The sequence below is a fragment of the Monodon monoceros genome, unplaced genomic scaffold (assembly GCF_005190385.1).
Source record: "Monodon monoceros isolate NGI ecotype Baffin Bay Population unplaced genomic scaffold, NGI_Narwhal_1 Super_Scaffold_4, whole genome shotgun sequence".
In the NCBI taxonomy this organism is placed as follows: Eukaryota; Metazoa; Chordata; class Mammalia; order Artiodactyla; family Monodontidae; genus Monodon; species Monodon monoceros.
The window spans coordinates 42,912,039-42,926,782 of record NW_021703781.1 but is presented as its reverse complement, the minus strand read 5'-3'; the positions used below and the strand labels follow the sequence as shown (position 1 = coordinate 42,926,782).

The window sequence follows — 14,744 nt, the reverse complement described above, 5'->3', positions numbered from 1 at the left end:
GGCCACAGATTTGGCGTCCCTTGTCCAAAGACATTTAAAGCTTCTACAGGACAAAACTTTGACAAAATTAATGGTGGTGGGATGGGGGGAGATATGTGATTCTAGAGATTTCAATACTGTAATTTCTCTGTTTCTTAAAATAGATGAGGATCTTTTTCTCTGATTGATGACTGATACATGTAAAATGATGAGATCATTTTGGCTAAAGGATTACCTAAAGATAGGAAATATATTCTATTAATAGGCAGTGGTTGTATTTACTCCCTTAGAGCCAGGTTTGTGTCTGGCAATTTTTTTAGTCCTTCTTATTTGTATTGCTGTATTATTTAACATGTGACCAAGGGTGACATTTGGGATATAGAATATGACTTTTTGAAGATTAAGGCACCAATCTAGCCCTATATAGGCCCTTCCATCACATTAATTCAAACATATGATTTTTAATGTGGCTCATGTTTTGAATATTATTAAGGTGAACCTTTAAGATGGAACTGGAAAGTGTGTTATTGCAGATGTATTTTTTTCTGTGGAATGTCCAAGGATAAATACATAAGTAGATTCCTAAACAAGTACAAGTTGCTTCAAATCCACTCAGGTAGGAAAGCAGTCAAAGGCTGGCGGGTACACTGAAGTGGCCTATAGGCTTTTGCGGTAGAATCACTGAAGAATGTTAGTAATGTAATAAGACAGAATTTTGATTAACACAGCTAATTAAATAAACAAAATAATTTGGAGGAAACTGCTGGCTTCATTTCTTGATGCCCAAGAAATAAACCATTCTACCTTTGTGAAAGACAACAAATAAGAAACCAAGCAGATAAGATTTTTTTAAATGACCAAGCTTTGTGACACATATGAGATGGATTTCAAATGTCTGCAGATTTTATACATATTGAATAATACAAAATAGATTACAGTTGAAAATGTTATATATTTTATCCTAACTCCTTGATAGTCACCTACCTTTGGGAACTAAATCAACTCCTAGTTATAAAGAGTTAGCATCAATCAGAACATCTCGGTTCTTTTTTTTTTTTTGGCGGTACGCAGGCCTCTCACTGCTGTGGCCTCTCCCATTGCGGAGCACAGGCTCCAGACGCGCAGGCTCAGCAGCCATGGCTCACGGGCCCAGCCACTCCGCGGCATGTGGGATCCTCCCGGACCGGGGCACGAACCCGTGTCCCCTGCATCGTCAGGCGGACTCTCAACCACTGCGCCACCAGGGAAGCCCTCGGTTCTTTTTCTAGGTAAATAGTTTGGTATTTTTATGTACAGCGTTTAATAAGCACCAGGTTTATTATTTTTGACAGTGCTACCCGAAAGTCACTTTTGATACACTACATGTCCTTTACTGGCATAAGCTTTATATTGTGGTACAAAAATATCTAGAAGAAACATGTCCGTTAACATTTCATGAGAAAGGTAATTTGTAATATGAATATCTGTGAAGCTGATATTTTCAACCATGGGGGTAAAACTTTTGTTTTAAGGTGACAGAAGCAAATGAAAATACTAAAAGATCTGGTTCAGTTAAGATCTGAAATATACATATACATATGAAATATATTAGCATATTAGATACCAATATCATGTAATAGTCACACTATCAATAATATTTAACAATAATATTAGTAATTATTAATTAGTTTGAATATATTCATTTCCTTAAAATGAATTAAATCTTGACTCTAGAGCATTCTTGACAAAAGACTGATGAGAAAAGCAAGCTCCAAGCAGAAATCTGTCTGGCGATTAGCCGGCAGTGTAAAGCACTGAGAGGCTGACATATTCTTTTGTGAGAAGACTGTGAGATGTAACTGATAATTCAGTTTATCTGCCACAGTAGGTTGTTGCACGTAATTATCCTTAGACCTCATCAGCCCTAAGAGAATGGCCTGACACACCGTAGGAAATCAGGTTCTGTGTGCTTAGCTAATGTCCCATCACAGCATGGAAAAGCAAGAAGCTTTGGAAGCTGTGATTATATTAAGGTTCTTCTTTTTTTAAAAAAAAAAAATGCTTTTTACCTTTAGAATTCTGAGGAGTTGAAAAGTCATACACGATCTTACTTCGATTAGCCTACCTTCACCTGAGATTCACATTGGCTTCTATCTTATCAAATGGTCCCAAATCATTAGTCTTGGGATACCACCACCATTAAAATGTATTTTGATATTAATCAGTAATGTAAGAGGGAAAGGGCTATGAGCAGGCACTGATTAAAGCTGATGGTTTATTTCCAAACAATATGCACTGCCCAAGAGGAATAAGCCATAAAGAGGCATTTGCAAATCAGTGTTTCACCCCACTGTCTTCAACTGTTGTTATTATGAATCAATTTGCTTTCATTTTAGTCTATCCATATTTGGGAAAATGCAGGATGCCAGGATTATAACCAACAATTACGTAGTAAAACACGATTCTGATTGTAGCAGACATGCACTGCTTGTATACATCAGTACTGGAACAAGTCAGACCATGCGTGAATTGGAAATGAGGAGAGAACCGATTTTATTCAGTTTATCAGAGTATAGGAGATTGCTTGTATTATCTGTTTCTAATTTATTTTCTAATGCAAATAGTTGCTATAGCTCATTTGTTCTGTGTGGAATTTAAATCCTTTGTAGGGAAATTCATGTGCTCTTAACAGGATTTTGTTTTTCCACTAAAACTCTGATAAAATGTTTTGTCCTTCCTTCTCACCTGCAATTTTTTGCTATGGAGAATATAGAAATGAGTAAGACAGTCCATATTCAGTCTATTAAAAGTGGGAGTAGGGGGGTAGAGAGTAAAAGTAAAATAGTGCATTGCAATATAACAAGTGCTGTCAGTAATGAAGATACAGTACCTGTAAGGTGTTCCTGGGATACAGAGGCGTTCTCAGTGGGGAATACAAACAAAAGCAAGCCTAACAGCTGAGTATCCAAGATGTTGCTACTGATACCTACTATAGAAAAACATGATTGGCATATATAATATATAGGTATTTCAATTGTGGAACTTTATAGATAATGAATCTTAAAAAAGGTATTTCCATTCAGTCCTGTAATTTCTTTAGATTTGCCTTTTTCATTTGAAAGAAAAAGTATTCAGGCCCCATGGAACTCTCAATAGATAACTTTTGAATAACACATTTATTAAAAATAAACATCATGGGGCTTCCCTGGTGGTGCAGTGGTTGAGAGTCCGCCTGCCGATGCAGGGGACACGGTTTCGTGCCCCGGTCCCGGAAGATCCCACATGCCACGGAGCGGCTGGGCCCGTGAGCCATGGCCGCTGAGCCTGCGCTTCCGGAGCCTGTGCTCCGCAACGGGAGAGGCCACAACAGTGAGAGGCCCGCGTACCACAAAAAAAATAAAATAAAATAAACATCAGACACTAAACTCAGCCTTCATTGTACATTCTTTTTATTTAGTCTGCATTAAACAATGCAGAGATTTTACTATAACAAAGAGCATAACATTTAATAGTTTTCAGTTAGAGCCTTTCAATGAAAGCTTTGAGATAAAGCAACTACAGTTTCAAAGTAATCAAGCCAACTCTGAATTAGTATTAACCAGAACCACTATACATGTAAAGGAGAGTTATCCCCTCTAATAAGGGGAAACATATAGAAAACATGAGGAAGTTAACAGTATGAACAATAAAACAGGAGTAAAATAAGTAGTAGGAAACATCATAGGGAGATAAACTTTATAAAAAGAGTGAATTATCCATTTAAGATGTAAAAACCTTGCAACGGGAAAGTAATTCAATTTCTAAGCCTCCGCTCTCTCCTTGTATTAATTTTTTCCTCTGTAATTAGGTATTGGCTTTTCTTCTCCTGAGTAAGATCACCTGGTTATTTAGGTGTTTATACTTCTGTTATTATTACTTGTTCTGTCACACAAATGTTTGTCTCCACATCCTCAAGGCTTACAGACAAATTAAGTAGTAGCTCTAAAGTTACTGTGGTAAGCCCCACCTTCCTACTGATTTTTAAATATGTCTCATGGGCATGTATATTAGGATTAAATGGCTTTATTACTTGTAAAAGGAAAGTAATAACCAATTTAGCAGATTTCAGGCTACAAGGGTATCTTTACCTACCTGGGCTTCAATTATTCTGGTAAAATGGTGACAGATAAGCAGATTTTGAAATAAGAAAATTAAGAGGCATTTTAAATGTTGCTGAGACTAAGATTTTTAACTCCTGATTCTGGTTGACCAGACAGATCTGTGTAATGGAAGCTAGTTACCAGAAAACTGAGAGCTTTACTGCATGAAACCTTCCATTATTTATGAAAAGTCCAATGCTATGTTTAATTCATGCAGATCAACTGGTCCCTACACAGATTTTGGGGAAGGATGTGAGAGAATTATTCAGATTCCGATTTAGGGCTTAAAGACTATTGAGAAATAGGAAGGTACTGAGACAGAGAGTCTCATCAGAGCAGATTTAAGTAACTTCGTTGACCTAGAACTGTCCCAGCAAAATTGTCATGCACAAGGCCAGGCCAAAATGTTGCTTGAAAGATGGGATAAATGAAATAACATCACATCAGATGCATCCCTTGATTTTTCAGGTAGCATAGCTTCAGGAAAAAAAACAATTCCAATACCACAAGTTGAGAATTATCTGTTTAGCTCTTAACATTCTGAAGTAATTCCAAAACAGTACAGTACTTAACCTAATTCAGCATTCTGTGGCCCCTGAAATAGGATTCTGTGTTTTAAATGGCTTACCAAAAACTATTATCTTGTAATTTTGAGGTAAACATTTTTATTTTCTTACACAACCAAACATGTTAAACTATCTTAGTACATTACCATTTTTAACAGGTCATCTTTTAGTCTTTAGGTGCAGTTTTCACATTGTTTTGCTCAGTATTTTAAAAATGTACTTAACACCTTGTAGACCCTTTTAACAATGCTGCGTATCCTTTGTAATCTTATTTGGTATAATATAATCATGTTCAGAGTTATTTTTGTATTATTTACAGTGAATTAAAGTGAATAGACCCACTTACCCCCTCCCCCTACCCCACAATTAAAAATAAAAACTAAGAAGACTACAAGAAATGAGATTAGGTTCTGAGAGGAGGGAACTCCTAATCATTCAAGGGTGGGGATACGAAGTCAGCTTACTGCACCCACCCATTCTCTATGCTACAGAAAACCTTTGTGGGACTACTGCCAAGTATTTTCTAAAACCTTTCAAGAAGCTCCAGTAGATTTCTGGATTTGTTCCTTTAAAATCAGGATACTCTGCCTTTGCTCAGGAGGCAGCATGGCAATCTGATCTGCAGTCAGTTGAAGAACCTGCATGATCAAAGCTGCCTTTTCTTGATCCTGTGGGGTTACCTGACTCTGTCCAGGACTAAAACTGCTAGGCTGGCCTCCACCTTGCTTGCCTGCCCCTTGCATGCTTGCTCCCTGCATGCCTGTCCCTTGTATACTTGCCCCCTGCATGCCTGCTCCCTGCATGCCTGCCCCCTGCATGCCTGCCCCCTGCATGCCTGCCCCCTGCATACCTGCCCCCTGCATGCCTGCTCCCTGCATACCTGCCCCCTGCATGCCAGCTCCAGGATTTCCCACCCCTGAAATGCTTGCGACCTGTCTGGGTCCCTGAGGACCACCTGCCCCCATATTAATAGGACCAGCACCCTGAATTCCCCCAGTCATAGGGCCTCTTGAACTGGGGCCAGGGCCCCTCATCTCCATTCCTCTTGCATCCATGCCTCTCGCTTCCATCCCTCTGGCTTCCATTGCACAGGTTTCCATTCCTCTTCTCTCCATTACTCGTGTCTCTAAGACCTCAGTTTCCATGGCTCGAGTCTCCATCCCGCGAGAATCTCTGCTACCTCTACCATCCATAGGTAGACCCCTTTGATCTATCATGGGTCCTCTGGGTTCTCCAATGAGCAGTCTGGGATCTGCTAATGGCCCTCCCCTCATGTCATGTGAGGAAGGGCCCCGGCTGTCATGACCAGACGCATGGTGCATTGGAGGACCCTGATGTGGTGGGCCAAGATAGCCTCTGGGCTCTACTTCTCCAGTGACTGAAAGCAAAGTTCCTCCACGTGGGTCATTTGGAGCATCCCCTAACAGTCCTCGAGGAGGTAAGCCACCAGCAGTCATGGGTCCACGAGACATAGGAGCTCTAGGATCTGATATCTGCACCTGTCCCCGCTCCAAGGGCACCGGACCAACCCCTGGCATTCCAACTTGGGGCTGCATTGCTCCACCAGGAGTTAAGGGGCCAGGGCCAGCAACTGCAGCTGGAATTGGGCCTGGGGCTGGAATTCCACCCTGGATAGGGGTCTGCATCAGAGGAGGGATGTCTTTCACAGGTCTTCTGGCCAAATGCTGAGGCTGAGGGGCTGGAGGATTCTGCTGGTTCAGCAGAACATTAGGTCCTGGGCAAAGGCCAGGGCCAGGGCCAGAAACGGATTGAGATTTGCCTGGGATGAGTGGTGTGACATGTATTTTGCGATGCAGAATTTTCAGAGCAATCTCTGGATCCATGATTCTCATCACTACTTGAGCCTGCAACAGCGCATAAGCCAGCTGTGGGTTTTGAAGTAACATATTTCGAGCTTCCTGGTGACTGTTTTGGACACAGAGCTTCATCTGCTTCATCAGCTCAAACATCTGCTCCGGGGGCAGACTAGCGACTGCTCTGGTAATTGACTCAGGGGCATCTTCTGGATCGATGGGGTCCCCATAGGGTGAGTCAATGATGGGCGCTGCAGGCCCTAGGCTCTTTAACTCCTCCTTGTTCTTTTCACTGGCAGCATTGTCCACCCGAAGCGCTCTCCCGCTGAACTCCCGCCCGTTAAGGTTCCGCATGGCACTAAGCGCGGTCTCCTGGTCTTGGTACTCGCAGAAGCCATAACCCTTAGGTTTTCCCGTCTCTCTATCGTATACCAGCCGGAAACTCACAACGGAACCAACCTCGGAGAAAATGTCCTTCAACTGCTCCTCAGTTGCCTCATACGGAATGTTGCCCACGAACACGGAACGCAGTGATCGATCCATTGCCGGGTCTCTCACCGTCAAACTCGACATGACTCCGGTTGCGCACACACAGCGGACAGCGGATTCTTCCCAGAGTCGTCCTCTGGCGACTCACACTTCCGCCGCGCAACGGAAGCGGCTTTCAAAGTCCGGGCAGAAACTGCACTACTCTGCTTGAATCGTTCCGCTAATCCGCGGCATCTGCACCTCTACGTTCCACTAACTAGATTAAGGCGTTCTGCCCCTGGTCCTTCACTGAGGCTTATGACTCGTTTCTCATCTCTTATTCTGCAGACATTTCCACGGCGCGCCACCACCCGCGCTAGGAAAAAGCTTGGTGCGGGCTGACCACAGTAAATATGGCCGCGTAGACTTCACCATGGTAACTAGGAGAGGCCGCCTCCCATGACGTCAAGGGCGGTTTTGCTTCCGTTTGCCTGGCGGGAAACGGCTCACTGAAAGATTAAGGGCGCGTGTTCTGCGTTCTGATAAAAGTATTTCCGTACAGCCGTTTCTCCTTATTAGAGTACATTTATGCTGTATTTAAAATCACAATGCAGACAGGGGGAAAGTGTAGTCGTTTCAAAGCAGATTTGGGATTTTCTCATTAAAATACAAAAGTAATAGCTCCTTTTTAGAAAAGCATTTTTGGACAATAACTGCCCAGAAATACAAACTGAAGGCGTGTGCTAGCTCCATCCCCGCCCCCATCCTGTTGCTTCAGGCAGCCGCTGTCGATAGGTGTCTGGTCCTTATAAGTTTATCTTTGTGCACGCTCTCAGCAGTCGAGCTATTCATAATACCTTTTTCTTAATTATATTAACCGATATTAATAATAATAATTAATTGAATTTTAGGGCTACAGCGGATGAGTTAAAAGTATTTAACCATTCTTATACTGTAGGCATTTAGATTGGTTCTGATTATTATAAACTGATGAAATGATTTCACCACCTGTATTATGAAGGAGAAAACAAACTGTAGTTTCTCTTCTGCTGCTATTTTTGCTGGCAGAAGTTGAAACATGTGGAATGTGGGTCTTTCCCCTATTTAACAGGCGATAGAATTGAAGCTTGGAGAGGGCTAGGTAATTTGCTAAGCAGCCGGTAACCGGCAAAGCCTGAATTCTTACCCAGGTTGGTCCCTCACAGCTCCAGGGCGTCTCTGCCCCGTATTGTAGCTACTAGCAACTTGTAGCCTGTCGAGGACTTGAAAGTTGGCTAGCGTGATTGAGAAATCGAACTTTTAATTTCATTACTTTTATTAATTTTAATATAAAAACTGATATTCACTTAGGCTTTTGGAAAACTTTTTAGTATGTTTGGAACAACTTGAGTAAGGAATCTACTTTTGCAATGATAAAATTTATTAAATCTAAATAAAAAGTATTTTCAGTTAAAATTTAGCATTCTGAGATGTACTATACTTGTAAAATACATGCAAGATTTTGAGGACTAAGTATAAAAATGTAAAAATATCTCACTAATTAATTTTTTTCATGTTGAAGTGATATGTTTAGTACATTGGATTAAACAAAATATATATTTAACATTAATATCACTCATTTTATTTTACTTTTTTTATGTGGTTACTTAGAAAAATTAAAATTACATATATAGATTGCATTACATGTCTATGAACTGTACTGCTGCAGAGCCTAAGTCTTAACTTTTAAGCAGAGAATCATTTTATTCTATGTATGCCTTTTGAGGAGATTATGAAGCTTTACGTTTCATCAAAAAATTGTGTTATGAATCTTGGGTATCATAGTTCAATGAATAGATCTGAAATGAGTGTGAGGGTTTAGCTACAAATCAGACAAAGCATCCATTTACCTTCAAGTGTTTTAATAGTTCTTTAAAACAGGCTTGGACATAGCTATTCATTCAAGATGTATGATAACCTATATCTGCAAATGATAAGGTGTATTACTTGATAGTAATATTTTTCCCCCTAATTCTTTTATTTGAGGTGGGGCAGGGGTGGAGGGGAGTTGAGGATGGCATCATTTCAGAAAACTAAAAACAAGTTCCTTAGGTTCATTTGTCTCCTTTTCATACCATCTCTTTACTAAGAAAGCCATGACTTTTTTTTTTTTTTTTGGCTGCATTGGGTCTTCATTGCTGCCTGCGGGCTTTCTCTAGTTGTGGAGAGCGGGGACTACTCTTTGTTGTGGTGCGCAGGCTTCTCATTGCGGTGGCTTCTCTTGTTGTGGAGCACGGGCTCTAGGCACGTGGGCTTCAGTAGTTGTGGCACACAGGCTCAGTAGTTGTGGCTCACGGGCTCTAGAGCGCAGGCTAAGTAGTTGTGGTGCAGGGGCTTAGTTGCTCCGTGGCATGTGGGATCAAACCCATGTCCCCTGCATTAGCAGGTGGATTCTTAACCACTGCACCACCAGGGAAGCCCCAAGCCACGAGCTTTTAACACGCATTCTGTCGAGGACAACTTAGATGTCAATCACATGTGTAATTGTGTTTATGTTAAATGTAGTTACCAAGCGGATGATAATAGGCTATTACAATAAGTTGTAAAGTTCATAGAAGTCCGTGCAGCTTATCTGATAGAGTTTCTTTACTGCCCCTGCTGATAAAATCTAAACCAGTGGTCTTCACACTTTGGCATACGTCAGAACCACCTAGACCCATGGCTAGTTAAGTCACGTAGCTGGGCCTCACCACCTCCCCTCCCCAGTTCTGCTTCAGTATTTCTGGGGTGGGACTGGAGAATTTGCATTTCTAACAGATTCTCAGGTGATGCTGCTGCTGCTGCTCTGGGGACCCCACTTTAAGAATCACTGGTCTAAACAAAGAGACTTGAAGTGTTGGGTTTTTTTCATTTGTATCAGACCAAACTAAGCTTAGTACACTCTGTTAAAAGGTATAAGATATGGGAGCTCTTAAAAAAATCTATTACTCTTTTAATGCTGACCTAGTAGAGCTAGGACATGCTGACCCTACCCTGAAGAAACCCTGGGTTCAAAGATGGGTGAACAGAGTAGCTGAGGAGCTCTGGGGACAAACAAGAAGGGAAAAGCCATGACTGTAACAGTGTGCTTTTTGTCAGAGGCCCTGTATGTTCTCTTTAGTTCCCATATTCCAAACTAGAAGAATGTTTTGATATAGGCCCCCTTCATAAGAGGTCCAGCGTGACCCAGCACATAGCTCAATGAGCAGGACACATAAACTAATATTTATTAGTGAACTGGGTGGCCCAGAATTACCAAGAGTTCTTAGGAACCTGTATATCTCCTGGTACCAACACATACTTTTCACAGATCTGCCTTGGAAGAACTTCCAGTTTACATTGCTTTCTTTGTTTCCATAATGTTTAAACTTTAGATATTTATAGCACGGTATGCAATCTGAAGAAAAATGTACATGGCATCTTTCATGTTCAGACATCAGTTCTTTCACTACATCAAAATACCAACTATACTAAGAGTGATTTTTAAACAAATACATCAGGGCATATGGTCAAATGGGGGCCATTCTTCAAACTAATCACCTTCAGAAACTATAAACTTAATCCATCAAGGCTTCCAGTGTTCAAAATGATTTTTAAACTACTGCCCTGAAATTGTTTCATGGCTCCATTTGTAAGTCATACTAGAAAATTGGTGCCTTAACTCAAATGTATACCTTGTTTATAACCAAGAACAGAGTTACACAGCTAAATCACCTGACTTTCTGACGAGACCTGGCAAAAAATATGATGTTTAGCTTTTTCCAAATATCAGATCTTACATCAGAATATAAAGATTCTGTTGACTTTGAGGGATTTTAAAAGGATTCACCATAGATTAATTAGACAAATTCCAAAGATAATTACTAAAAATATTTTTAGCTATGATAGGCATTTTTAAAATAAATGTATGGGTCCTTCAAGGAATAGATCAAATATACTACTGCACAAAGTTCTCCCTAATCTTCTTCCTCCTTTCTCTAGGTTGGAAGTAAGTTCATTTTCCTTTGGATATAAACCATTCCTTATCTTAACATTTCTGATGATAGAAACCCTTCTACCTTTTAGTAGAATTGTACTTTTCCTTCTATAACACCTTTAAAGGAAAGAGTATGACTCCCCCTTGTCAATTAACAGTGTCTTATATTTATTCTTTTATTACATAAATATTTATTCTAAGTACTGGCAATATAGCAGTGAAAAAGATAGACATTCCACTAGAATAGACTCTCTAGGTATGGTCCCTGGGCCGGTAGCATGGGCATCAGCTTAGAAATGCAAAATTTGGGACCCTACTGCAAACCTACTGCATCAGGGACTTGTGTGTTTGTCTGTGTGTGTGTATGTATAGTTTTAACAAGTTCCCCAGGTGATTCTGTGATGCGGGCTGATGTTTGAGGACCACTGAGCTAAAAGGGAGACAATCATAGTTAGGTAGATAGTTACTTTGTCTTCTTTGCCACTGTATCCTCAGCCCCTAGGATAGAGCTTAATTAGCACAGGTGGGTGCTTATTATATGTTGAATAGATGATGGGAGTGACAGTGACGTTAGAGTTCATTTTACATAAGAAGAAACCTGTGGCATTAAATAGCATGCCCCAAATCAGAATGGAGACCTGCTGTCAGGACAGTTGTCATTTTATTTTAGGTCAGTGATAATTCCTCCAGGTTATTATTTGATAAAATAGATATGTAAATAAAGTGTGTAGAGATGGAAGAGAGTGATAAGATCTAGCTCATCAGGGAAGACTTCCTGATGGAGCTGGGATTTAAGGGATGGGTTATAATCTAGTATGTACGAACAGAAGATCCAGAGAACAAGCCAGGAGTTTGGAATAGCCAAGATATGAAATTGGAACCTGGTGTTTTGGATGCCCTCAGAGGAAAGCAATAGAGAGTTAGTGAGTAGTGCGATAGAAGATTGTCTTCTGGATCAGATTACAAAAGGTATTGAAGATCAGATTCAGAAATGTAAACTTGATTTAAGAGTCACTAGACTTTTTCTCATCTTTCTGAAATATGAACATAGAATGATGATGGCAGAGATTTAAGACTACCAATCTTATCCAATCCTTCTCCAGGATATCTTTTGCACTTGCACTATCTTTTTTAATACTTGGACTAGAGTATGGATTTGACACCCATTATCTTCTGTCATTAGAGGTACTGATATTCTTGTGTTATCACTTAAGCATAGAACCCACATCTGTTTTATATTCTTCATAGTGCTTAGTCCAGTGTCTTATGTTCTGAGCACTCAGTAAATATTTTTTAAATAATTACAAGGTCATCTTATAATAACAATTTACTTATGTTAACCAAATGGTAATTTAATGCTTTCAGTTTACAAAATAATTTTCTTTGGCTTCCCACATCTGATCTTGACAACAATCATGTGAGGTACATACTACTGCATCCTTATTTTAAAGATGTAGAAACTTAACTGTTACTTAGAACTTTACTTAGCAATGGACGCACCCGAAATACAGATACTAGTCATAATACTTAACTCTGAGCCCTTAAGAGGAAGGAGACCCTTTGATAAATGTTTTATAAAATGCAACATTTTATTTAATCCTTCCAACAACCCCTCTGAGATAGGCAGTCATAGTGTCTGAATTTATAGCTAAAAAAACAGAGGCACAGAGAAGTTAACCAGTGAGCCCATGTTAACTGGCAGAGCCAGGATTTGCCCACACATCATTTGACTCAAGCTCTTAAATTATTATTCCATTAAATAATTTTCCCAAGGACACGTGGCTAATAAGTGGCAAAACTGTAGCCTGAAACCAGGTCTCTTGATTTTAAACTTCCCATTTCACAGTAATCACAGGTTATTGAGAGCTGGACACAGTCTCCCTTGGCCTTTTTCCTGATTGTCTCTGAGTGTAACTAATTGCAATTTTGATATCACAATCAGTGATGTGGCAACAGATGGACTATAAGGTATAAAAACTGAAGCAATTGAGAAAATGTTTCCTTTTTCAATTTGCATGGCTATGGTTAAACATCACATAAGGATTTTAAAATATATCTAGTTAGGTAGGTAATGATGTATTTTCCATAAAAATGAAAGAGCCCAAATTTCTCAAACCTAAAATAATATTGGTCCATGACATTTTTCCCAAATTTTAAAATGTATTTAATATGAACAAATAGTAAATTTCATTTACTTATACGTGAGATGAATCACTTTTACTGGACAGAGTCAAACCTTCTCCCTGGGCGGGCCTGTGTAATCCAACCACATTCTTTTTTTTTTTTTAATAGGTGAAGAAAATACAGCTCAGGGAAGACAAGGGACTCAACCAGGGTCACATGCCTGGTTACTGGCCTAGCTTGTAATGGGATCTAGAGCTTCTGAGTTTCCCTTCCAAACTGTTCTCAGCACTTCTGAGAGGCAGTAGAGTGAAGGGGTTAAGAATACATACTTTAATCAGAGCTTTGAGTCAGCTGTCTAATTCAACAAGTCACTGTGTAGCCTTGGACAAATTACATAAACTCACTGTGCTTCCATTTCTGCATCACTTAAATGGCAGTAACATCACCTGTATTGGATTCTTGCATGGAATAAATTATGTATTTGTTTTTGATCACTATTTTGTACGGTAATTGTTAATCTACCTTTGTTGTATAAAATTAATTGCTGTGGTAGAAGCAGCATCCTAAGTGGAAAGAGACTCAGATTTTAGTCTAATGCTATTTATTTTTAAATGTATATCTTCATTTTTTCATCCAGGTAAAATTTAGATCTTCACTTTTATCTTTGAAGGGGTTGTATTGGGTGAACTAATGGTCTGTTGTCAGACGATATTTTTTTAAAAATTGTACAGACAACCTTGGATAACATTGCCATTTTGGTTTATGGTAGATTTGTAGTTGAATATGGATAATTTTTAGGCTGAATTCCATAGGACAGTGCAATGAGAATTTTCCTGATCATTTTTGGTGCTCACTGAGTTCTTATACTAGATCAGGAAATGCACTCTTCAAATATTTAGTTGGCTGGAATTCCACTTATTCATTATTATTAAAAGGGCCCGCCTGAACTTTGACTGTGGAGGATCCAGGCTTATACAACAGTGTGTTGGTCTGGCACATGGGATACCTATTTGAACTTACAGTCGTGTCCAGCACAACTACTACTTTCGAGCATTCACTGGCAGACAGAGGCCATTTATTCAAACGTGGAAAAACAGAACTAATTGGGCAAGAAGCAGAGCTCCCTATTCCTGCTTCAGGCTGTCACCAGAAAGAGCACAGAGGAAGGAAGTGTCCTCATAAACTGTGGAAACGTAAGAGTCCTGAAAAAGACATACTGTTTAAGATTATCAACTTGTGAATCTTTTTTTGTTTGTTTGTTTTTAACTTGTGAATCTTTTTTTCTGTAACCAGAACAATCCAATACCCAACTTCAGAGAAGTGTCAGAACTGCCATTCACTTCAGAAGTTAGGCTGCTACCCCTCTTCTGAGGCTCGACGAGCCTATATTTATACCAAGTTACAGGAAAGAGGTCTTTCTGAAATATTTGATTGGGGGCTCAGACTGTTAAAAATGACAACAACAAAAACCAGCGTCACAGAAAGTATTTTGGATTTTTTATCAATTTGAACGATGCTTGAAAAACATTACTTTGGAGTGTCAGTTCAAATTTTCCATCAAACAGTTAGATCCCCCAGAGTCACACATGGGATAAACATGTAAAATACAATGTTTATAGGAATGTGGTAACTAGTGCTTCTTGGTACAAGTACAGAAACCAGCTCCAACATTGATAAGCAA

General features: G+C 39.8%; 2 protein-coding genes across 3 annotated transcripts in view; one reads left to right on the top strand and one right to left on the bottom strand.

Moving 5' to 3' along the window:
• Positions 1-14,744, top strand: part of PRKG1 (protein kinase cGMP-dependent 1) — a 1,179,082-nt gene that overhangs the window by 656,514 nt on the left and 507,824 nt on the right. The gene's annotated exons all lie outside the window — the stretch shown is intronic.
• CSTF2T (cleavage stimulation factor subunit 2 tau variant) lies at positions 4,743-7,092 on the bottom strand. Its single transcript, XM_029244881.1, has one exon. The coding sequence runs from the start codon at positions 7,048-7,050 to the stop codon at positions 5,197-5,199; it is 1,854 nt and encodes a 617-aa protein (XP_029100714.1). The 5' UTR covers positions 7,051-7,092; the 3' UTR covers positions 4,743-5,196.

Coding starts and splice junctions, on each gene's coding strand:
- CSTF2T (XM_029244881.1), bottom strand. CDS start 7,050: ATGTCGAGTTTGACGGTGAGAGACCCGGCAATGGATCGATCACTGCGT.